Genomic DNA, 25,704 nt, shown 5'->3' on the forward strand with positions numbered 1-25,704 from the left:
AAAAAAAAAAAAAAAAAAAAAAAGACAGTAGCTCTCCAAGAAATCTCCAAGCCTTCAGCACCAGACTGAGAGTGCCGAGGCAGCCAGCACTGTGGACTGAGAAACTACTGGACTCTTGGTCTCTAGAGTGAGGCAGCCATTGTTGGACAGCCCAGACCATTAAGCTAATCTAATAAACTCTCCTTAAATATGTACACTTATTCTATCAGTTCTGTTCCTCTAATGAACCCCAACTAATACAGCCCCAGATTGTCCAGGGCTTTCCTTTAGAGCCATATTTCCTTTAGTTCCCAATCACTTGTAACCACTAATCTGTTTTCCATCCCAAACGTTTGACCTTTGCAGATTGTCATATAAATCAAATTATACAACAGCCTGGCCTTTTGGGTCAGATTTCTTCCACTGAAGGTAGTGCATTGGAGATTTACCCACGTTGTCAGCTCATCTCCAGGAAGCTGCTCCTTACTGCTCAGTAGCTGAGATTGTGTGAATCCTCCATAGACATAGTGTGTGGCTGTTGGTCTTCTACCCTGACAGTTAAGAAACTTGGAAATCAGCACTCCATCTTAACCTCATATAAAAAGCTGGGCAACTTGAATTAAACATCTCGCTTTCCATTCCCCTGAAAACTGAGATTTGTCCCCAAATTGGGGAAAGAGGCAGGTAGATTAAAACAACAAACACCACAATTTAGCCAAGTGAAAACAAAACAAAACAAACAAACAAAAACAACAAAAGCATGAGTAGAAACTCCCATGGAAATCAGAATGTAATAATTTTTCAAGAATACATCAAATTAGGCTTGTAAAAAATGCAAAAAAGCAAGGAATATTATATTCACAGGAAAAGCAGATTTGAAGAGACAGAGCAAGCAAGCATCAGACCCCAACAGGAATACAGCAAGTGTTTGGAGTGATCAGACTAGGAATGTTAAATAATTTGACTCACGTGGAATAATTTCAATAATTTGATTCACATAGACAGCAAAGAAGAGTGGGCAGGCTGTGTGACCGGAGGGATGGAGCTCTAAGAAGCACAGAGGGAAAGGTGCTGTAAGGAAACAAAGGCTGCCTTCATTAGTCCACAAGACGCAGGAGGGAGAGTCAGTGAGCTTCAGCATATGGTTACAGACTCCCCAGACCCAAAGCAAAGAAGAAAAAAGCCTGAGAATCAGTGGGGTAGAACAACTGAACACTGTGGGTCAGCCAGGAGAGTTGCTAAGCCACAGAACACCAGGAGGAGGCGAGCGAAGGACAAGAGAAATGTTTGGAGCACTGATGACTGAAAATATCCCCAAATTAATGTCAGACACCAGAGGACACATCATCCATAGTAAATGGAGAGCTACTTGATTGGATTTTTCTGGTAGAGGACAGTTATAAATAAATATACCAAGAACACAGGATTTTATAAAATGGTTTTTTTTTTTTAGTTCTTAACTCTTCATTTTTAAAGGTAATGTCTGAGTAGATATTCTGAGTACCTGTATATCAGTGTTGGGCTTCACAAGAAATAAATAGCCAAGATATTTTCCATTGACTTTATTAGTACTCTGTGATCATCTTCATAAGCACTGTGTGAGAAGAGAGTGGGCCATCGGTGGACATTCTCATAAGCACTGTGTGATTGGAAAGTGGTCCAGCTGTGGGCATCCCCACCAGCACTGTGTGAGTGGAGAGTGATCCAGCTGTGGGCATCCCCACCAGCACTGTATGAGTGGAGAGTGATCCAGCTGTGGGCATCCCCACCAGCACTGTATGAGTAGAGAGTGATCCAGCTGTGCGCATCCCCACCAGCACTGTGTGAGTGGAGAGTGTTCCAGCTGTGGGCATCTCCACAAGCTCTGTGTGAGTGGAGAGTGGTCCAGCTGTGGACATCCCACCAGTACTTGGTAGAGCACTTCATTTGCTTCCTAAGTGTTAGTAATTATAACAGTAATATAGCAGTGCTTTAGCATAATTTTAGTCTCAATTCCCTAGTAAGTAGTGGTGTGGCACCTCTGTTCTGTCTCCCTTTTTCATATGCTTATTGTCATAATATTTCTTCTATAATGAGTCAACTGTTCAAACATGTTGCTTATTTAATGTATTGGGATTGTTTTCTTAGCTTTGAGAGGTTTTTTTTTTGTGTTTTGTTTTTGTCTGGACACTGGTCCTTTGCCAGATGTGTGATCTGGAAATATTTTCTCCATCTATGACTAGCATTTCATTTTAAACAATATCTTTTATGAGCGTATTTTTTCATTTTGAAGTCCAGTTTAGCAGTCTTTTTCTTTCATAGGTGATATTTTTGAGGTGTTACAGAAAAGGTTTTTCCTCAATCCAAGGTAGCCTTTCTCCTAAATGTTTGGTAAGCTGAGGCCTGTATCTATATAAAATAAATTTTTTTTGTAAAGTTACAGTGTAGATTGGGGGTCATATTTTCGTGTGTGTGACCACCTGATGGAAAGCGCTGTCCTTCCTCCCCTGAAGCGCAGCAGCAGCTGACCAACTGACCACAGTCACTGTGAGTTAAGCCATTCTATTGGCTCCTTGCCTTACTAAAATCTCTGGAAAGTAAGGCATTACTTTGTCCTATTGAGACCATTCGGTCAGTTTCTTTTCTTCGGGGGTATTTTAAGGTCTAAAGTCCCCACTGTTCTTTTCTTAGAGTTCGGACTCTTCTGATGAGCGCCTTTGTTTCCATGCATTTCCGGAGAATTCATCTTTATTCATAAAGGCATCGCCATAGCAGTCACTTTAAAAAAGTTTTTTGTGGGGCTGGAGAGATGGCTCAGAGGTTGAGAGCATTGCCTGCTCTTCCAAAGGTCCTGAGTTCAATTCCCAGCAACCACATGGTGGCTCACAACCATCTGTAATGGGGTCTGGTGCCCTCTTCTGGCCTGCAGGCATACACACAGACAGAATATTGTATACATAATAAATAAATAAATATTTTTTTAAAAAAAGTTTTTTGTAATTGTTCGCTGTCTGTTGATTCTCTTCCCCTCAGAGCTGGCCACTTTCCTTTCCTTTTGCTTCTCTTTCACTTTTATATTGGCCGACTAACTTTCAAACACACCCAACAACTCTGAATAGTGGGTACGAAATCCATGATCCCTGTTACAATCCTCTAGTGGACATTGTTTTTGTTCGTTGTTTGTTTTGGCAGCGATCACCCTGATGTGTCACCTTCCGAGGGCAGAGGTGCCAGTGTCACTGTTGAGAGATTGGGGGACCAGACGTCCAGCTCACTGCCACACTGCTCACTTTTGAGCGTGTGACAGGTTACTCTGCCTTAACTAATGTCAGAAGTCTTCAGTGAAAATCTGGATACTGGAAGATTTCCCTAGATCATTAATCTTCATAGGTAGCAACTGAAAACATAGGTCCAAGAACCCTACCCTGTGCCGGGCTAGGGAAATAGAAACCCAAAATCTGTGGGCCACACCTTACTGATGCCTTCTGAGTGTTTTTGATACAGTCAACCTAGCACTGGTTTGGGAGCCCAATGTTAAGGTTGAAATAGAAAGATCTTCAAGGTAAGATCTCCAAGATCCAAGATGCCACATGTCGCAGGATGACCACTCACACAGCTTCTCTTTAGCTAGATGCCAGTGTACTGACCTCTTCCAAACTCCATCACAAGCTCTAGGTCACGTGGCTCATCACACAGAAGACTTTCTCAAGAGGACAGAACCGTTCTAGAACTGAGAAGTAAAGTGAAGACATTAACCCACCAGGAGAATGAAAAGGTCCCCAGTGCTAAGATTCCTTTCTTAGAAGTAACCACTTCCTGAAATAGTAACAGCGGTCAATTCTAGATCTGCGTTACATGGTGTTCACCCAGAGGGAGGCCCTGTGTGTTGAGGTCTGAGGATCGGCGGTTTCCCTGGAGTCCCCACCCTCACCCCCGTTCCTCCTTAGGACCAGCCCTTTCCTGTATGCTTGACAGGCTGCTGAACACCCTTTCTGCTTATGTGCTCTGAATCACTAGTGAATTTGAATGAGTTAGCCTCTCATAAGGAACCTCAAAAACAACTCCTTGGGATCATTTTTAAAAACTTAATATAATTTCTTTTCATTTTCCAAAAGTTTTGCTAGCGCATATTAATCATATGTAATCGTGAGTTTTGTTATATTTCCACACACGTATATAGTGTTTCTGCCTATCCAACACCCCAATCATACTCTCCAGCTCCCCCTAAGCCCTGCCTCTTCTTTACTAGTCACCCTTTTACTTTCATGCAGGAGGGCAGTGAACTTTGCTGGAGCTGCTCACAAAGGAGAAAATCAGTTCTGAGAGGCTAAGTGCCTTTTCTGGGGCACCGGAGCAGCATTAGAAACCGGACTTCAGCTCCTAGGCTTCATTGAGCTGAGTGAGTGCTCCAGGCATTTTGACCAGCTGGGGCAGAGGCTGCTGGGAGGTGGCTGGCCTCCAGGTGATGCATTCAGAAAGGGGACTTTGATCTAAGAACACCTCAGCTCTTGGATTTGCAGCTTTGAAAGTACTGGCCGGTAAAATGGCCCACAGCTTGCCAAGTTGTGTGTTAGGACATCCTATTCTCTGGGCTGTGGGAAGTGAAGGCCTCTGGCTGTCTCTCTCCCCCACCCTCATCCCCAGCCCCATCCTCTGTAAGTCCTACATGATATGTTTGTGGTTTAAAAAGGAAAGCAGAACTCCGATGAGTTAGGAATAACTTTTAAAGGAAGTAGACTATTACACATTTGGGGGAGGAGAGAGGGAAGTGGAGGTTTAAAATGGCAGATTGCTTGGTCAGTCAGCCTAAGAAGCAGGTGCACCTAAGAGAGCTGCCAAGGCAGCTGGTACTAGGAAAGCAACAAAGTTTCTTTCAACAAAGAAATTGGCACCTTGAGGGAGTGCCTGTGGGCACCTTGTTTGTGTCTGTCCCTGAATTAAATGTCAGTGACCTTCAGAGAGTAGTAGTAACTTTGTCTCTGATTCCAACATCTTGTGCAAATTCCTACTTGGACCAACTCAAACCTCAGTCACAGAGTAAAAAAAAAAAAAAATTACATCATGTTCTGAAGTGAGCTACTTGATAGAATCAATCAACTCTAATATGAAGCCTGAGACAACAGCAACAGCTCCCACATGTTAGAATTAATACAAGTGAAGCGCCGTTCTCTTTGTTCGCGAGCATCTTGGAGTCAGCCTGTTTCTCCACAGTCTGAACGTGTGTGACAGATGGAGGAAGCGTGATCTCTGGAGTGTGATATGCAGTGCAGTGTTGTCACCAGGCAAATCTGCATTTACACACTGACTCTGAAGACATACTGTGTGGGGGACACTTGCACCTTTAGCTTTCTGAAATTAGCCTCCTCAAAGCGGGTTTGATAGTCATTTCTTTGTAATGCTGCTAACAAAAGTCCAACAATGCTTATTTTATATAACTTGAAGGCCTTGCCAGTTGTCTCCCCCAACCCAAGCTTCTAGAAGATTGTTTCCCAGAATATCTCTGTGTAGAAATGAACGTCTTGTCCAAGGTTTGAACTGATAGTGAATATAGACACAATTAATATTTGGCATTCTTCCAGTACTATCATGGTTTAGAGCTCTCCAGCGTTAACATGTCTGGACCCAAGGGGATAGTGAGGAAGAACACTAATTGTCAGGGGGAAATCTGACCAAAGCTATGTCCCTGTTCCCCATCAGAGAGGAAAGAAACCTCACTCAGTAAGTGGTCAGAAAGAAATCTACTGACTCGGGATGGTTTACAAAGGCAAGGTTGGAGACATGAGTTCCCTGGGAAGCCTTCAGATTTTCTGGGTCAGGAAAGACATCCATCATGAGGGAAGACAGACAAAGCAATTAGAGACCAAGAACTATAAAACGTGGACCAATGGGCCAGGAGATGGCTTAGCAGGTAAAGGCACTGACACCAAGCCCGATAACCTGAGTTAAATCCCTAAGGAAGGAGAGAACTGATTCTGCAGGTTGTCCTCTGACCACAGGTATGCCCTAGCAAGGACCCACAGACACAGAAAGGAAAGGAATTAGTAAGTAAACAAACACAATAAAAATTTAAAATACAGGGCTATAAACATCAAATTCTGGGCCATTGATTTCAGAAGGATGATGGTTTCCCTAATTAATAACTTCTGAAGCACAACTGTATTTTCAGTTGCCTAAGTGGTGTCCATTGTGTTATATTCAGAAATAGTAGTTAGGAGCCGGGAAGAGGAGGTTAAACTGTGGTACCGTCCTGCTTAGGAGTTCAGGAGCCACATTATCGCTTATGAAAGATCCTGATATATTGTATCTAAAACAAAAAATGTTTTTCTTTTCCTTCTCATTAGCTGAAGGTGGTCTCAAATTCACTATGTACCCTTGAACTTCTGATCCTTCTGCCTCTACTTCTTAAATGTTGGGGTTACAGGCATGTACCACCATGTCTTTTTAAAGCAGGACTGGGGATCAAACCCAGAGCTTTGTGCATACCAGCTAAGCATACTACTAAGGAACATCCCTGGCCCTAAACATATTTTCATTCAGGGTAAAATCTGAGAAGATTTTCACACAATGAATATTGTAGGGAGCGTAGAAGAGCGGCACAAGGCTCTGTGGAAAAGCATCCGGTTTCTCACAACCCCATGAGTCTCACAGCCAGAGACTATGGCAATGCATGTCACTAGCCCAGGACGTGATTACAATTCAAAATCCAAAGCCCTGTTTCTGATGAATGTCTATCACTTTTATACTATAATAAACCCCTGTAGTCATAAAGCAAAGCATAAACCAGGGACCGCCTGTAGTCTCTAAGCATGTTGCAGATGTCTTGACTGGAAGATGATGATACTACTTCCTACCTGTTGCTCTACAGTTGACCATTGTGATGAGCCCTCATTCAGTGTCTGGTCCCATCAACAATTCCTGATAGCTTCCCAGAGTAGAACATGGAGGTATAAACTTCTTCTTTAAGTAGATTATGGACCGATAACATTTTAACCTAGAATGATGTTTTCTTTGAGAACCACACGGCTACCGGTGGTAAATATGAAGGATCTACAGTTAGCCCACACTATCACACAGTTAATAGGTAAACTGTCATAAATTCAAGTCTTTTTCTCCTTCATCTTGGGGACCTTAACCACTTGAAAAGGACAAGGTTGGGGAAACTGGCTTTACAGCGGGTTTTAAGTGGGCCTTCTTTGCTGTTGTAGTTTGTTGTTATTGTTGTTGTTGCTTGTTTTCTTGCATCAACTGTATTGCTCTGGTTTCTTCTATCTCATACCACATATTTCAACTCAAGTCTTTGAGTTGCCATTTGTACTCGAGTGAGCCACTTATATTCTGTGGTGAGACGGGTATTCTGAAGGCCTTGGTTGTGCTTTTGGTGACTTTTGGTTTTCCAGCCACAGAAACAGCTGGCTGCTCTGAGCAAGAGAAACTCACTGGAGAAATAACAAAGGCTCCGGGGACCAGCAGACAGCTGCGCTCAGATTTACACATAGGTGGGCACCTAGGCAGAGGCTAGGAAACTAGAGCCGAGGTGTAGAAAGGAGTCAGAGTGGCCAGGCAACTGGCAGAATAAAGTACGCACTGCTCCAGGAGTTCAGGCAAGGTTGGATGTCTGATCTACTCCTGGTAGGCATGAACTGGCCTCCAGCTATGATCAGCAGGGCTTTCATCCCCTTGGAAACAAAATTTCCCAAGAAGGGATGAGCTGAGGATATAGTTCTGTTGGCAGAATGCTGGTTTAGCATCCACAAGGCCCTGCTTCGGTCCCTAGTACTGCATATGCCAGGACTGCACACATTGGCCATTAATTGAAGCACTCGGGAATTAGAAACAGGAGGATCACAGTTCAAAATCATCTTCATCTACTCTGAGTTTGAGGCCAGCATAGGCTTATATTAAACCCTGTCTCAAAAAGGGGGCTGGGGAGGGATATGGGAGAGCCATGTGGGAAAAGAAATTGCTCAGGTAAGTGTTCGCTACGGTCGTGCCTAGCGTCTTGACAGTTGATCCCAGCTGAGGAAACGGAGCACAATTCTAGAAAAGTCCATGGAGTCCCGTTTCCTTCTCTGGACACCATCAAACAATGGACCCTACTATGACAGACAGGAGGAGAATATTTATAAACCCTGGTGGTCTATGTGGGCTCACACATCTACTGCTGTTCCACAGAATTACCACAAAGTTACTATCTTAAAACAGCACCCATCTGCTTGCTGTCCGAGGCTTCAGACAAGGTGGCCAGTTGGGGCTGGGATCCCTTTGAGGCTCCCCCATGGAATGATCTTGCCAGCTTTCTATTGCTGTGGCAAAAGTATCTCAGAAAAGAAAAAATCTAAAGGGAAGAAAGCTGTTGTGACTAACAGCTTCACAGGTCCCCGGACATGGCCATTTGACTGTTGTCAGGGGGCTGTCTGATGACAAGCTGTTCACTGCATGGTAGCCCAGAGGGATGGCTGGAGGGGCCAGGGCCAGAAGTCCCTTTCAAGGACTGCATTTGTCCACGGTGAGGCTACCTTCTCTAACCAGGCCCCACCTCTGAAGGTTTCAACCACTTCCTTGTATTGCATCAAATTATGAATTTGTCAATGGTTTAATTCTTCATGCTCTCGCTCACCTGCTAGAGGTCCCTACTTCTTAATACTGGGGACCAACACATGAGCCTTTGGGGCCCTTCACACTCTGATCTCCAGTTAGGTGCTGGCGGGATTCAGTTCTCTGTGGCTATAGGTAGAACTCAAGTTGTTTCTTCCTGACTGTGTTAGTTGTTGGCTACCTGTAGCTCCAAAAGGCAGCCCGCTTCCTTGGACTCTGGTAGCTAAATCCTCAAACCCAGCAAGAACACTCAATAGAAGATGTGAACTAGTCTGATAAAATCATATAAACACACAATATCACACATACCCCATTCTTCTACAGAGTCTTATCGATTGGAAGCAAGGCTTAGGACCTTCCCATACTCAAGAAGGGTGGAAAACACCAGGAGGTGGTGATCAAGGGGGTAGCTTCACAATTCTGTGAGTTGCACAACCGAGAGATTCAGTTTGCAGAGCTGTCCTGACATCTAATGTACCGGTAACATTTCTTCCTGGGCATCTAATTTTCCTGGGGAGGTTCTTCACATGGAGGATTGAGAACAAGAACAGAACACTGTTTTCTACCCTGTCCACAGGGGCTGCCAAGGCAATTTAAGGAGCCCCACCTCCCAAGAGCTCGTGGCTGTGCTGGGTGTGCAGTTAAGTCTAGTGGCTTCTGTGCAACTATTCCCTCCATATCTGACAGAGGGAACGTTAGTGCATGGAAATGCCTTATGGATTTGTATCTTCCCCAAGTATGAACTCAGGTGCTTTAAAAGCAGGGGCCGTTTGTGACAGCATCGTTTGCTCTGCATTTGTTTCCAAAAGGTTTGCAGCTAGAGAAACAGAAGTGGAGTTCCTTGGAGGAAATTCCTTACACTGGTTCTCTGGTGCAGAGGAAGAAGGCTAAAGTCAACCAGAAAAATCTGCCGTCTTGCCTGTGCTTAGCCACACAAAGAGAATGCGGGTTCCCAGGGGGTGACCTTGAATGTCCACGGCAGCTCAGAGCCTCCCACAGCTGGATGGCTTCACCCACTGTTGGATGGGAAGGTTGAGTCCTCACAGTTCCCTGGGATTTGTTGCCTCATTCTGTCTCAGTGGCCTTGTGGTCCTCGCTCATAACATGCAACTCAAGCGTCCTGTAGCTTGTGACATCAGCACATAGGAAGAAGATACGCTGTTCTGGGAAGACCCAGGCCAGAGGAGGCCCTTAACTTCTCAGCATGCAGCTTCTCCCCTAATGGCTCAAGAGGATGCACGTTGGACACACCCTAGCTCAGTCCTTTTCCTGGAGCTCACTGCGGGTGCGGTGCATGGTGGTTCCCTAGCTAGAGGGAAGTAGAATCCTTACTGCTGTTTCTTCTCTAGAGCTGGATCACAGAGAAGGCGTAGGACAGTGTAGAGTAGGCCTGGGATGGGTGCTGGACAGAGCCAGGGTTGCCGAAGCTCCTCCTGCCTTCCATGTGCTCCTTTGGCCTCTCCACATCATGTTGTTACTATTCTAGCAAGGCTCAGGACCATGGGGTGGGGGTGGGGGGAGCTGGGAGAATGTGGACACTTCCTATGAACTCCAAGCATCCGAGGAAGCCTTTCCCAAGAAACTGTCCCTGAGATCAGGCAAGTGGCCAACAGCGAGTGCCCTAAGAGGCCCAGGGAAAACATTAACTACATTTTAGAAGACTTTTAATTTTAACAACTTATGATTAAAAATACATTTTATAAATAATTTTTCCAGACTTGATTGAGGAGGGTTGTAAACTCTACAAAAAGACAGACTGCAACAGCAAAGGATTAAAGAAATTACAAAAAAAAAAAATAATAATAATAAAGCTATCTCCTCCCTAGGTAAAAATACATTATACGTCACACAGCATTTCCTTTGTGCAAAAAGTCTGAGCAGGAGCTGTGTTAGGTAAGCTGAACATTTACTGAAAGGGTAGTAAAGTGTAAATTGCATAATAATACAGGCACAGGTGAAAAAAAATTGAGTCTTTCTGCCCTAGAAGTTAATGTACCTTAGGTCACCATTTTACTTTATAGTACAGAAGGCTGAATTTGGCCTTGTACAAATGTGTGTGCATATACATATATATATATGTATATGCACACACATGCGTAAGCATGACAAATATCGCGGTGATACTGAGTAAAACTCCCACAGTATTTACAGTATTTTCAAAGGTGGTATTCTCTCAATCCGTATGTGTATATCATCTCATTAAATAGCTCTTTAGGAAATTAAATTAAACCACCGTCTTCGGTCAATCAGTGGACATCCTCAGTTGAGACTTCCAGTTTACGCTGTGGGACAAAGAGGGTTCCAAAGGAGGTTTTGTTAGCACCATCAAAATCCATGTAGGGTGAGCTGGTAGGCTTGGTTGGTCCACCTGGGGTACGGAAGAAACTCTCAGCCACCAACTGGGAGCCTTTGGGTGTCACAGGAACAGACTGGTTGGAGAGAGCAAAGGAAAAATGGCGTTAGACCAACGGTGACTAACACTCCCCAGAAGACTCAAGACAGGGCTGGATGATTGATCTGTGGCATTCTGGGAGACTGATACATCCTGATATCTGCATGGAAAGCCCCTAGTTCCTTTGAATTATTGTCACTAAGAGGAGACAAAATCTCATGGGTGCCTTGGGCATTCTTCTTGGGGCTGGAAGAACGCTTCCCTCTCCAAAGAGGGGAACACGAGCCTCCTGATACAGATGATTCAATAATTAAATTAAATGGCAATACCAGCACTTGGGAGGCAGAAGCGGGAGGATCAAAACGTCAAGGCCATCTTCAAGTTTTAGGCCTATCTTTAAATTAAATGCAAATACTCTTACCTGTTGTGGTCCTGCCCCGGCAACTGATTGTCCATTTAGTTGGCTCTGGCCCAGCACTGGCGAGTCATGGTTGGTGGCCCTCCCTTGCCGAAAGCTCAAGTTATCTGGTATGACACTAGCTGCTTCAACACGAGGGGACACAGGGACTGTGCTAGCTCCAGGCCCGGGGCTGGCAGACATCTGCACACTAGGGGAGATGAGTCCCAGGTGCTGCAGGGTGAAGTTGACAATGGCTGAGCTTGGGTTCTGGGTAGGGCCAGGGTGGCTTGAGTTGAGAGCTGGGCTGTTCCCAACAGGTACGGCTGCCACAGATGTTGGGGAGACCATAAGTTTCAAAGGTGTCACATGAAAAGGGGGGAAATTCACAGCAGTGAGTTCAGATGATGCCACGGGGATAACACCTGGAAAAGGGGGGGGGAGGGCTAAGTCTTAAGAACAGACATTCACTTGTTGGGGAAGATGATAAGGGGGCTGCAGGCCAGCTCAGGTCTGAATGGCATCTGGCATGTACTCACCTGCAATCGGGGAGCCGTAGATCCTGTGGTTTGGGGACAGTGTACCTGAGTTTTCTGTGCTAGACAGCATGGATTCTGCCCCCAGGGACGGGCACTGGGTGAGAGGGATTAGGTACCCTGATGGGAACAGGGTCTACAAAATAAGGAGAAAGAATTGATTTCACACACATACCAAAAGAAGAACAGGGTCAGGTACCGTCCCCTTCCGGAACCATCTCTTGGCTGCTTTTCTAGAGCAGTTTAGGCCATCAGTCAGTCTAGTCACCCAGATCGCCCGGGCTGGCCTTGAACCCTGGGTCCTCCTGCTTCAATCTCCCCAGTGCTGGGACGACCCTTGGGTACCACCATTTTCAACTCAGAAGATACCACTTGAGGCTACTTTAAGGGTAGGCTTAGCCAGTACATCATCTTTACACTGGCATCCCAACTCCTGTAATCAGATATCCCTGCCGGAGCTAAGTTTAACAGTGGCAAACGCCACATATGACCCTGCTGGGTCACTCCTGGATTGATCTTTAATTCTGAAGACTTGGTATTCCCCTGAGAGTATTCCGAGGGACACTGTTTCTAGGAGATTTAAACAGGAAATACTGAATCACAGCCCAAACAGGCTTTGGAAAAACCTAACACAAAACGTCTTCACTGAGGGACTCTGAAACTGATGGCTGCCTGTAAGTAACCCAATGGGGAACACTGCGTGTAGCCTTTCCAGTCCATTAGGCAACTAAGTTTTTAGTGGGCCATTGAGGAGGACTAATATAAAAAAAAAAGATTTAGCGAAAGGAGTGGCTGAACTATAGTCCTAAACCATGCCCAACCTTTTTTTTTTTTTTGAGAAGGCTTCATTGGAATGTGCCCCACCCTTTGTGCAGGGACCGCTGGACCTCAGCAGGGACAGTGGAGTGGGTGCAACAGAGACCTTATGGCCTAGCGAATGGCCCTCTGGGTTTTCTGACTCCTGATTTAGAACTAAGGAACTGCACTGGCAGACAGCTTCCTTGTACTTTTATTCTGACGAAACCTAGCAGCCTGCTCACATGCAAAGCAAACCGGCAGGCAGAAAAGAGCACCAACTGGTCCTATTAGAGACCCAGATGCCAAAAGGCACAAGCTCCCACTGCGGTTGGGGTGAGGGTTGGGGTGACGTAGCTCCCACCTTATTAGGTCACTGAGCTTTTCCAAACACAAAGAGTGTGTGGATACCCCACCTCCCCCCAAGTCTGCTTTCCCCTCCTGGTGCTGACTGACTGGAGAATCTAAAGCAGCTCTTAGAAGCAGGGGCCTCCTTTCATCCTTCTTCAGACTTTTTTTCTCTCTGTTGTCAAAACAACAGCCCACACTTTGATCCCTAGCTCTTGATGGGTCTCCTGGAGAACCTGGGAACTCAGAATCCCTAGAGCCAAGAGATTTAAACTGTTTCTCAGGGGCCTGGAACTGTTCACATTGGGAATTGGTGCCTTGAAAGCTGCAGGGATAGAGCGCCCTTAACCACTGGGTTTGGGCGTTGTACATGGGGCTGCTGATGTCGATCGTCATCCTCTGTGATGGGACAAGGGACTGTGATTGCTGGCTTGACTCACTCAAATCTTTAGTAAAGCCTGTATTACTCCTGAAATAACTATGCCTCAATCTCAACAAATTACATCTACGACAATTCTTTTAGCCGATAGTAATTCCACTTTTTGAAGTTAGCAAGATGAATGAATTTGATGTTTCTTCCCTTGAATGTCACCTCTTCTAGTCTTCTGAGCCCCTATCTTCTGATCATCTATCCTGTTGTTTTCTCAGCCCTTATGAGCTACTATCAGATACGTTTGCATTTATTTGAATTCTGCCTTCTCTCCGTCCCTACATGCCTGGGGTTCTCAGAACATATTTATTGAATGAACTTTGCACATGAATCATTTTCTTCGTACTGTTTGGTCCAAGCTAAAGGAGAATCAAAATGAACTCAACAGAGATGAGAGCTAGGGGACACGAGAAATCTAAAACCTCTCATCTGGGGTACCCAGGGAACACCAGGAAACCATTGAAAAAAATCAAGCGTGCTGGCCCACAGAAGTTGTGGCCCTCACAGAACGCCGAGTCAAGCCAGGGTCTTGTGATCCCTTACCCCCGGTATGTACATCAAGTGCAAGGGAATACTCATGAGACAGTGGGTGACATGAATGGTTCCCATGAGGCCATCCTCAGGGAAGATGACACAGACTCAAGCTGCCTTAACAAGCCCAGTGCCAGATAATGCCATTCGGCCGATACGGGGCCCTAGAGGGGTCACAAAGCCCTTTATGCATATCCTCGTGTAATACATTCGCTGAAGCCCACAAAAACTGTAAGGTGGCCATCGGGTGAGCACAGAGAAGCAACTGCCATCAAAGGTGGGTGCTGGCTTAGACCTGATCTAGGTCAGTCTTTTCTAACCTAGTAGATAGAGGACTGAGGGGAGAGGGGATGGGGATGGGGGACTGGGGGGGGGATGATGTCATGACAAAGAAAAGAGGTAGAGAACTAAAGTAACAGCTGGGGGAAGGATGGACTAACTTCTGCTTCTGGGTTTAGGTGCATCTGCTAATGACACTGTGCTTCACGTGCATGCGCCGCTGTCCTGCAAATCAAGTCCTGCAAATCTGGGCAAAAGATCCTCGAATCTGATACCTGGAGAGTGGTTAGCTGTCCAATAAACATTCAATTCATTCTTTCCCAATCTAATCTTACCTAAGAAAAGAAATCACCCCGAGGGCCAACACCTTTAGAAGCCAATGCGTATTTGCTGTACCCACAAGTCGACAAGATCAGCTTGGCTTTTCCACTTACGCAAAAAAGACTGTGGTAAGTTTGAGGTAGGTAGTAAAAAGGGGGGGTGGGGTGGGGTGGGCAGATTCTCTTCCAGGCAACAGATGCCAGGTACATGACATCAAGCAAACCTTGAGGAATGACTCAGAAGGCACGAGTTAAAGGAAGCCCTTGTATGCCTCCGGTGACAACTGCTTTTAAACTATTTATGACTCTCATGACAGGTGCATGTGTTCCAGTATGGGGTGGCCACCTGTGACACTTTAAAAAGAGACCAAGTCAGCCCCTCCGCTGTAGGTTTAAAAATGGCCCTGCCGTCATCCCTACGTGAGGATTAGCTGTCTGGGCCTTCATTTGGATACGGGGACGTTAAGGGACAACTCTTTGTCTTCTGAGAGGCTGCTCTTTGCTTTGGCAAACGTTACAAGCCACCCGTTCTTGTGGAGTCGGCCATGGGATTGCTGAAACTTCCAGACACCATCGAGGCTGTACTCACCGTGGGGACATTCTCAAGCGCCTTCAGGTCCTCCTTGGGTTTCTTTATTGAGCCACTGTCCTCCGAGGAGCCTGCCCTCTTTGTGCCTCGCTCTCCAGTTGTCTCCTTGCTTCGGTTCTTTGCACCCTGTCTTTCCGGTGCTGGCTGCAGGCTTCCGGGTCTGCAGGAGGCGCTGGACATGGTGGCATCTGTGGTGGTCCTCTCAGTGGGGGCGTCTATAGGGTCTTTGGATCCAGTAGCATTAGAGGAGTGGGTGGGGCAGACTGTTGGGCTCAGGCCATGGGGTGGTGTCAGCATTTGGGCTTGGGCAGGTTGCAAGTAGATGGCATAGGATGGGCCCGAAGGGGCCTGAGGTAGGATCACAGGCACTGCAGATGACAATGGACTAGGGATCAGGGGGACCACCCCCAGGGGCTGGATGAGGGAGGGTGCGGGCAGCTCCAGCTCGGTGTTCCCTGCAGGGTCCAGAGGGGCCAGTGGTTTGTAGTGCCCAGATCTTGCTAGCTTTACTTTCGCTTTCTTCCTGGGTTCACTGGGAGAAAAAGAGATAGGGAACATCACGGAACTGCATGGCTCCTAAGCGTTGTGTCAACACCTGTGTGCACACGCACACACGTGGAGGTCAGAGGCTGACGGGAGCTGTCTTCCTCAGTGATTTCCACCATTTCAGTGAGCCTGGAGTTCATTAGTTAGGTCAGCTGGCCAATGAGCTCTAGGGATCCTACCGTGGCCATAACGCCACACTGGGATTAAAGATGGGTGCTGCTATCAAGTGAGCTGAGGTGGCCAGCCAATGAGCCTCCAGTGCCACACCTTCACTTTGGGATTACAAATAGTTGCTGCCATACCTGGGCTTTTACATGAGTATAGGAATCTAGATGCAGGTCCTCAAGTCTGAGCCGCAGGCACCTTATCCACCAAACCATCCCCCAACCCCTGCACTCTGCCACTTTTTGCCCAGGTCACAGCCATACTTTTATGAAAACAGAGGCAGTGTTTTTGTTTTCTTAAATGACTGAGGACAGGTATTTTAAAGGCTATCTCTCCAGTTTCCATAGGTGATGCCCACCCTTGAGTAAAGCGATCGGTTCTAACAACACACCGAGACCGCAGCCCATCCTGTTTCTAGCTGAGAGGCCAACCTACCTTGACTGCTCTTCCAACTGCATCTTGCATATAGCAGCGAGTTGAGCCATCTTGTTTGGGAGAGGTGGAGAATTTTGAGAACTCTCAGCTGGCAAAAAGAAAGTAGAGGGAAGATGGTCCAAGCTAAAGATTAAGTATTCATATGGAAGAAAACGCAGGTGTCAGAGGAACAGGAAGCATCCATCTGCTACCTAGTTGCACAGCAATTAAACACTAAACCCCACAAACTGCTTTTAATCTTTATAAGTTATATAAATATATATAAGTCATATATATTATATATATGTTTATATAATATATTCATTTATAAGTTAGACTTATGAAGGATGAAATAGGCTAAAAGAAAGCAGATCAAAAGTAATTCTGTGAAGAGCCCCGACCTCCCAGGAAAACATACCTTTGCTGCTTTTGGCAGGGCTGCTGGGGGCAGAACTGATCTTTCTCCGATCACTTTCTATACTTTTTACCAATTTGATAAGGGATGGGTGTCGAGTGAAGCTGGGCTTCCCCCGTGTAGAAAAGAGGTTTTTGGCACAGTTCTCTTTTGCAGACTGCTCCGCCTCTAAGAAGGAGGTGGTAAGAGGCATGACTGGGCTGGAGCCTGAAAGGGAAAAGGCCAGTATATTAAAGTTCAGTTGATCCTGCTTCCTTCTAACAGAGTAAATCAAAATGCAGCTCTAAAACCATGTCAGGGACAGGGGCTGGAGAGATGGCTCAGTGGTTAAGAGCACTGGCTATTCTTCCAAAGGACCTGGGTTCAATTCCCAGCACCCACAGGGCAGCTCCTAACTGTTTGGAACTCTGTTTCCTGAGGAACTGACACCCCCCCCCCCAGACATACATGCAGACAAAACACCAATGCACAAAAGTAAAAATAAATAAAACCACGTCAGGGACAAAGGGTTTTTGTCTGTGTGCACCTGCTCTAAACACTGAAACCTCATCAGATCTCCTTCACTGACTTCATAGACAGTATTTTGCTGCTGCATCTCTGATGCCACAGGGCACAGCTGGCCTTCCACATCTGAGGAGGACTTGCTCCAGAACCCCTCTTACGTGCCCAAAGCTGCAGAAGCTCAAGTGCCTTGCACACAACGGCATATGCACGCACAGAAGCGAAACACATCCTCCTGTCTACGCTCCAATCATCTCTTGGTGACTTGAAATACCTAATAGAATGCCCATGGCTGTCACATATCATTGTTTAGGAGATAGTGACCGGAAAACATTTGTACATATTTGGTACAGACCAAAAAATATTTCCAACTTATGGTTGAACCCTTCAAATATGAAAATCGTGGATCTGGAGAGTGGACCGTATCTCACAACCGGAGGAATGCCGGTGTGTATTCACTGTTGGTTTTCCTCTTTTGGTGATGTATAAAATCTTGCTTATTTCCCCTTAGGGGAGTGTTAAGAGTGGGTGGAAGGCGGAGACCCTCCTGCCTGCTCCAGCTGGGCAGGCCCTCTCAAGAAATGCATTCCGTGGTGGATTTGAGAGCACGGTCACAGAAGACACTGGCTAAGGACACACTCTAATAAATATCGTGGGCCCGGGGTTATGCAGCTGTCACCACAGCTCCAGGGCCTCCATTCCAAATTCTTGCACCAAAGGACCTCTCCCCGAGAGTGTCCAATGTCAGAGCATCCAACTTTCTTTATGAGCAAACTGCTTTTTCAATCATGGTCTTTCCATGGGTGGGGCTGCATGCAGAATGGAGGGGAAAGAATCCATCTAGATTAAAAACACAAACAAGCAATGAAAGGAAAACAACAGCAAAACCCCATACGCACCACTAGTATTTGGGCTGATTTCTGGGCCTGTCCATTTAAAAGCTGGCTTCCGACCTCTTTCTTCCGTGACGTGGACTTTCTTGATGAGATCCAGGCTGCTCAGAACATTAGCAATGTCATACAACCTCCTAATTTTTGCTGTGGGGAAAAAGGCATGAATAGCATTAAATAGAATAATGAAAGATGACAAGGATTTTGCCTCCTAAGAAAGTCAGATGTGTTCAAGAGCTATCCTGCCAACATCGGGCAGGGACTCCCTCCTGCCTCCTTTCAAGTTAGTCTAACAACACTGCTTGGATTAAAACAAAAACAAAAAAAAATGAGTTTTATGTATTTCAGGAGTCACTGCTGGTCCTGAATTTGGAAAGGACAGTTGGAAGTGACTCAATGAGATGGCCCTGCTTTATAAAAAGTCACGTTCCTGGGTGTCAAGCCATGTGGCTAAACATAGACAAACATTACGGGTTAATTTAAGTGGTAAGTGCTAGTTAGTAAAAAGTCTAAACTAATAGGCCAAATAATTTATTATTGATACAGGCCTCTGTGTGTTTCTTTGGGACTGAAGAGCTGTAAGACCTCGTGGGACAGAAACTTCAGTCTACAGTACAGAGTTACAAACTGACTCTCCCTCTTTACAGCCCTGCTAGAAGTTTCTGTGGTCCCCAAGGATTCAGCAAGAGACACATTCCACTGTTACTAGAATAGTTTCCAAGGGTATGACTGACCGGCTGAAGGCCACCTGGTGACTCAGAAAATCATCGACCAAGTGGCAGTATCAGGATGCATTTTTCTCAAATTGTACTTTCCCCATGAACTGTCAGAATTACTGCCTTACTCTCTCCTTGATCCTGTCTTGTAGATGTACTGTCAATCCAGGAATATCTGGACTGAACTTCCGCAGACTGGTACAGCTTTACAGAACATGTCATCTTGAGGCCAGGGACCACACAAATCTACAAATGCTGGCCTCTCAGGGCAGCTATGTTTTATATACAGCTGGTTGCCCAGCAGCTCACATCTGGGTTGTCCTCCAGGGGAGGCAAGAGTGTGGAAGGTCGCTCTTGCCTGCTTGGCTCTTTCCTCCACACCTTTCCCTACAATGTCTGGCATAGCCATGGGAACAGAGCTGGTTAGGAACCAGCTAAATCCACAGCAGCCATCTGGCTAAAACTGTTTCAAAGCAGCAGGCCATCTGTGTTGCAGGGCCATCGGGGGACAATTTAGTGGGAATTATTTATGCCATCAATGATCAGTAGTAGTGGAGAGATGAGATCTAGGAGCTGGACCTACCTTACAACTGATTGTTCATTTAAGCCCTGGGAGTATTTACCATGTAAAACAGGGAGAGAGCTACCGTATCAGATGACACCATAGTGTAGGACCGGTAAGAAGGTTATACGTCTTGTTGAATTCCGCCAGTTAGCGGCAGCAGCATCCACCACTGTGGGGGAGGGTGAACATAGACACATACCCAGAGATCTGCTCAGTGCCTGGTCAAAGGGAAGACGACGCTTTGTTGTTCATGAATGGATGCCAAACCTCCTGGGTAGTTGTGACACTTACTTTTAAACTTGCTTTTATCCAGATCTTCCACATGGTCCTCCCCAATTAAAATCTTGGCAGCGATTTCCAGGCTCACTATCCGCGGCGTGGACACCAGGAACAGCATCACAAACTTCTGGCTCATCACTCGTAAGGACTTGTCTTTGCGGCTGTTCACGGAAGCTGCAGAGAAGGACGGGGATTAGGGAATTAACAAGAAGGGAAAGCAGCAAGCCTTAAAAATAGCACCTTTGGACCAGCCAGCCCACAGCCGTGACGTGTGCCCAAAACCTCCGTGCTAGGCAAGTGGAGACAAGAGGACGATCAGGGACTTGAGGCCAGGGTGGGCCAGAGACCTCGACTCCCCAGCCCTAACCCCACCCAACCCCCAAACAAGTGACAGCAGCTGCAGAGCAGCAGGCTCCATGGCGGTTTTCACAAGCACCACGCGACAGCGCCTCTCACCTGCCCGGAACTCCACTCCGGGGAGTTCGACAAAACACATGTCGGAATGCCCATTCTGGCCAGTGTTTGACTTGATCACGTGGTCCTCTATGGCACAGCTCTTAATGAAGTCGAACTCTTGTTCGTATTCTTTCCTCTTGATCATCATGATCTGCTCAGCATACTTGTTCTCCTCCCCGACGCTCTTCAGAGTCCCGAGGGTTTTGGTGAGATTGTGCCGGCCGTGCCAGGTGTACCGGTTTTTGGCAAGGCGGCTCACCATGTGCAAGCTCTCTAGTACATTCACAATGTCATAAATCCGTCGCCGTTCAACATCTGCAAAGAACGTGTGGCGGTGTGTTAGCAGGATATCAGGCTTTCACTGTGTGTTCGAAGTGGAATAAGGCTTCTCCTATCTGTCAGCAGGTGCATCTGAACAACACAGTAATATAATACACATAACAAACACTACGGAGGCCAGAAAGACATGGCTCCCTCACAGGGGAAATGAGCCTGTTTAAATTGGTCACCATCTTCCCAGGGGTGCAAATTGCATCATTCAGGACAATTGTGTTCTAATGTGTGTGGTGGCCATTGTCACCAGCACCTTACTGGTGAGGATATAGTTGAGACCTTGCTGCAGTGATAGAGAGGAAGTGGCATGCCCAAGCCTCTAAATAGTCTGTTGCAATTCCGAGCCCATTCCTTTATTCCCCTCCTCGTACCCACACCTGTCTGCCATAATCATATCACAGGCACGCAGTGCTTAGACCTGGGGCTGGAGAGATGGCTCAGTGGTTAAGAGCACTTGTATTCTACCAGAGGACCAGAGTTCAGTTCCCAGCACCCATACTGGGTGACTCACAACCACCTGCAACTCCAGCTACAAGGATTTCAGCATTCTTTTCTGTCTGGTCTTCAAGACCACACACACACACACACACACACACACACACACTTTCATACTCCTTTTTAAAGTGCTGAGGTTTCAGAAAAAAAATATAAAATCCATGATGTTGTTTCTCAAAAACCTACATTAAAAAGCAGAAAGGTCTATCTCTTGGGGTCTAATTTGGCCCATGTTCTGCCTACCATCAGTGATGGTAAGAATCGCAACTCTGTGGCTCTTAAATCCACAAGGGGATTCAGTGTTCTGCATGATGGGATTCTCCTTGTTTCAGAAATTTTATCTTCACTGTTGATTTCAACTTCAGTACTGGACAGAATAACACATCCTTTCTGGATAGAGCACCCCCTAGTGGCCACTGAGAGGTGAGAAGGAGCATAAAGAGCTCTACCCTGGGCTGATCCTTCACCCAGGAGCCCTTCTCCCGGATGTCCTCCCAGACCTCTGCTTCTCTTTCAAGCCCTGGACATCAGCTTGATCCGAGCCCTTAGTTTATGGCCAGAAAGCACAGCTCCTACACACCTGGTCCTTTCACCATTTTCTAGATATCCCCCTCCTTTTCTGTAGCATGAATCGTCTGTCACACACAGTGAGCTCCTGCCATGTCCTTTGCTCTGTAGCCGCTGCTCCACTGAAGACAGGTTCCAGTGAAAAGGGAATTTTGCCCTTTTTGTTCATGGAGCTATAGAAGCTCCTCTGATGAGTCAAAGAGTCCGCATGCGCACACGCATGCATGCATGCATGCATGTGAGCCAGACGGAGTGCATGTGAAGAACAGATGGACCCAAACAGCATAGTCTTAAACCATGAATTAATGTTCCTGCTTAGAAAGGCCATCTTTTTTTTAAAAAAAAAATGGGGTGATAGCGACGTACTAAAACACTATCCTGAACATACTTCTTCAAGTTTTAGATTAAGATGCATTCAGGCTGGGGAAATGGCTCCATTGGGAAAGCGCTAGCCTGAGTCAGACCCTAGCACCCAGAGGAAAAGCCAACTTCATTTAATTGGTGAGCCCCAGATCCCAGTGAGACTCATTCCCAGAAGGAAAGGTGGCTGGCTCCTGAGGAATGATACCCAAAGCTGACCTCTGACCCTTTGCACACGAGAACACACATGTACACCCATACTCTCTCTCTCTGTCTCTCTCTTAAACACTTACACACACACACACACACACACACACACACACACACACACACATGCACGCGCTTGCGCACAAAGATATCTAATGACTTCAAAGGTATCCTGTATCTTCCAGACTCCTTTTTGGCTCTAGAATCAGGTCTACACCAATCTCAAATGGCTGAGAGGTGGAGTCTCAGAAGCCATCCCTCTGTGCAGCTATGGATACGCTGGCTCCTGAAGGCCCAAGGCCAAGGTGAGGGTCAGAGTCACAACTATTTGTAAAGCAAGTTATGAAACTCTACTTCCTTCCTCTACAGCTCTGGAGACAACCTGAACCCGGAAACCACTCTCCATCACCTTTTGTGAGACTTCTAGTTTCCACATGGCCTCATTTAAATCTGTGGTGCCGTGAGTTAAGTCCCCGGACTTGCTGTCATTCCTTTCCTAGCCATGCCGACGACTGGCATACTCACTGAGCTCCTCGGCCACCTCATCCAGGCAGATGTCATTATTCACAGCAGGGTTGGGGTACCTAGGGTACCGCGCTAGGAATTTGTGGCACAGCAACCCCAAGCTTTTCTCTTTTCGACTTGGCTGGGCTTTCTCAAACTCATCTCCAGATAAGTGTTCCTACAGAGGAAAAGACAAACAATGTCTCATCCTGAAATAAAGTTTGACAGACTTATTGGGGACATCTGGGCTAGATGACTAACACTTCTTACCCCCCCACCCCCACCCCCACCCAGTTTGATCACTGCAGGGTTGGGAGTGGAATTAGAATGGTTTTAAAAGGAAGCCAGGGATGAAGGCCACTCATAAGGTCCAGGATTTCCAGTGTTGTGCTTCAAGGGTACAAACTCTTTCCATGCTCAGCAGGTCAACAGCAGCCTTCCACGGGCTCCTGATTGCTTGACTCTTTGTATTCACCTCCCCTCCCTCAACAAGCCCCCAGCTGGCATGAGATTCCTCGCCAACCTACATGCAAACAGTCTCTAGCTTCAGGTAATCCACGGTTGTCAGACAGGCCCCTCTTCTGATCTCGGCTTCTGATCTCTGGGCTCACCGCACTGATAAGCATTTTCAGGTTGGCTGTGGGTGTCCATGGCTCTCCTTGGCAAACTTCCTTGGGCTTGGTCGGCGTGGTTAAAGGACCCAAGTCAGGCTGGATCTCAGCCAATACTATGTTGGCCTTCGAGGACTCTTGCAAGGGGCTTTTCATCAGTCCCCTTTTATGTGGCTCAGAAAAGAGGTTTTCCTGGTTTAGAAGGAAGTCACAGCTGAGTTCATCGCAAAAGAGAACCTACCAGAGAGTTTTCTATCTTTAAAATGGACTCACCCCGTGATCCAAGAATCAAATCAATAAATAACTTTAATTACAGGCTCGGTCTTTAAATTTTATTTTCAGATAGGAGAGCTGTAAAGACAGCTTGGAGCTCACACCCTTTCTTACTAGAACCGATCTCTCTAAGTGACCTGAATTCCTAGAGGCAGCCTCTACTCATGTCAAGCAAAGGCCTTCAGGACCAAAGCCATTCTCCACCTCGCTGTGTGCAGTGGGGGCTCACTAACACCCTGCTGACCAGGAAGAGAACCAAGCAGCCAAGCTGAGGGTGCCCTTATGGTTAGACTTGTCAGGTAGGGCTTCATGCCTACCAGCGAGACTTTTGACCAGAAAAAAAAAAAAATCTGCTTTCAACATCAACTTTTGGGGCACAGATACAAAAAATAGCCAAGGGAAGTAGCCATTTAAGGCCTCAGGGCCAGTCCCTGCTTGGGAGACACAGTGGTAAGCTAGCACTTCATAAGGCTAGTGGGGACTGGGATTTTCACTTTGGGGAGGCCACCATTCTTAAAAAAGAATTACTTGGGAGACAACAGCTCAGAAAACAGACACCCACTGTTCCCTCGGTAACTTTAGGAACATGGGTTAACAGTCCTGTATTACATGACTATTATCAAGCACCTTCCAGTGTGTATTTCTGCAGAAGTTGGCATTGTTACTTAGCAGAAGAGGACACCAAGCTGAAAGGTCTCATAGGGCTAGCACCTGAATTTGCTCAGCCCAGTTCTCCCTCAGGAGGTGCTGACCCAGGGGTGGCAGGTTCAATGAAAACTGCCAGGCACAGGATTTAAATAACATCTAAAATCGATGGGGAAATTTATATAAGTTCGCTTGAAAAAAAAAGCAAAACAAAACAAAACAATCCACACAATCCCATTGTCAAAGTCTTTTGTAATTTTTACAAAATACTTGCCATAAGTATTAAAAAAAAAAACAAAAAAAAAACATACCTCCCCTTGTGTATGTGAAACTTACACTAAACTATTGAAACAGAGAGATTACTATTCCTCTTCAAAAATAGAATTTCCTTCTGAATTTCTGTAACAACAGTCAACCAAAAAGGGACATCAATGGTCCTATTAAAGGAAAAACTTTAGCTGTTACTCAGGAAGATACAGCAACGGTATAGACTTAACTTTAAATATACCTTTTGGTTCTCCATTTTGTCAATTTCTCATACATTTAGTGTGTCTTTAAAAACGAAAAATCTTAAACTCCTTCCCAAATTCGAGTGGTTCAAGAAGTCCAATCGATCCTATTAAAGTTTTTTAGTATCCTTAAAAGAAAAAAAAAAAGAACAGAGAGAAATAAGATCTGCTGAAAATGCATTCACGGACACAGGAGGACCCCTGAAACAAAGAAACGAAAAATGACAAATCGGGGTTATATTTGCCCCCCCTCGAGGAAACACCGCTGCTCTAGGCAGATCGCGCCAACAGACAGCAGTAAATTCCTCCATCAAACCCATCTCCTGTCACGAGACTCCAAATTAACACAATCTGCAGTGACAGTCCTCTCTCACGTTCAAAGACAGCTGTAGCAAGCACCCACCTGTGTACTGATCCGGGCTGCGAATGGAGCGTACGAGCCCGGGTACCGATTGGGCACACACCGAGCTTGCATCTGGGGAGATGCTGAAGTTTTTCGCCTGACACACACGTGCACAGGCTCAGAAGGAAAAACTTGGGGAAATGGCCTGAGAGCAACCCTCCAACTCAGCCTTTGCGCTCTAAACGCACGATGGGGCATTTACAGAGCGCTTCAGGATTTGGACCCCTTCTTTCAGACTTGTTTCAATATAAGCAGTAATGCGCGGCTATGGAAGGGTCTCCCTCGGTGCCTAGGTCACTGCGATGCACAGTAGGTTGCGCTCCCGGCCAGGTACAGTACCCTGCAGTCGCCTGCTTCCCGCCGGGCGCACGCACTGGCTCCTCCTCCCCGAAACTACACCGCCCCCGGGGGCCGCCAGACAGCATCTCACGGTTTCCAGGGCGACGGCTCCCAGCCAATCAGAACGTCCACTTCAGGCCTGCGATTGGCTAGAGGTACCCGGGGCGGGGCCGGACCTTCCGCCTTCGATTTAAAAATTTGGCGCGGAAAGCAGGACCGTGGCTGGCACCGCCCCCGAGTGCGCGGGGCTGGAGCGCGAACGAGCCCCTCCCCCGCCCTCTGCGCGGGAGCTCGGCTCCTCCCCACGGGCCCCGGCTGGGCGGGAGGCGGGAGGCGGGAGG

At 46.6% G+C, this 25,704-nt stretch overlaps 1 protein-coding gene across 2 annotated transcripts; it reads right to left on the reverse strand.

The window, feature by feature from the left end:
• Positions 1 to 10,799: 10,799 nt before the first annotated feature.
• Positions 10,800 to 24,635, reverse strand: E2f8 (E2F transcription factor 8). 2 transcript variants are annotated; one of them, XM_026778441.1, is made up of 13 exons: positions 24,621 to 24,635; positions 23,111 to 23,386; positions 22,605 to 22,761; positions 20,118 to 20,432; positions 19,674 to 19,835; positions 18,111 to 18,248; positions 16,714 to 16,917; positions 16,317 to 16,404; positions 15,171 to 15,702; positions 12,541 to 12,546; positions 11,882 to 12,014; positions 11,367 to 11,767; positions 10,800 to 10,982 (listed from the first exon to the last, which is right to left on the reverse strand). In XM_026778441.1, the coding sequence occupies exons 1-13, from the start codon at positions 24,633 to 24,635 to the stop codon at positions 10,800 to 10,802; spliced, it is 2,610 nt and encodes an 869-aa protein (XP_026634242.1). The 2 variants fall into 2 exon arrangements, with proteins under 2 accessions (XP_026634242.1, XP_026634241.1); XM_026778440.1 differs by lacking the exon at positions 12,541 to 12,546.
• Positions 24,636 to 25,704: the final 1,069 nt, after the last annotated feature.

The sequence above is a fragment of the Microtus ochrogaster genome, unplaced genomic scaffold, assembly GCF_000317375.1.
Source record: "Microtus ochrogaster isolate Prairie Vole_2 unplaced genomic scaffold, MicOch1.0 UNK152, whole genome shotgun sequence".
Lineage (NCBI taxonomy): Eukaryota > Metazoa > Chordata > Mammalia > Rodentia > Cricetidae > Microtus > Microtus ochrogaster.

Excerpts from the sequence above, each read along its gene's own strand:
- E2f8 (XM_026778441.1), bottom strand. Across the intron at positions 20,433-22,604 it reads TGAGGTGGCCGAGGAGCTCA|ATGTTGAACGGCGACGGATT; the intron begins GTGAGTATGCCA and ends CGTTCTTTGCAG. Across the intron at positions 18,249-19,673 it reads GGATAAAAGCAAGTTTAAAA|CAAAAATTAGGAGGTTGTAT; the intron begins GTAAGTGTCACA and ends TTTTCCCCACAG.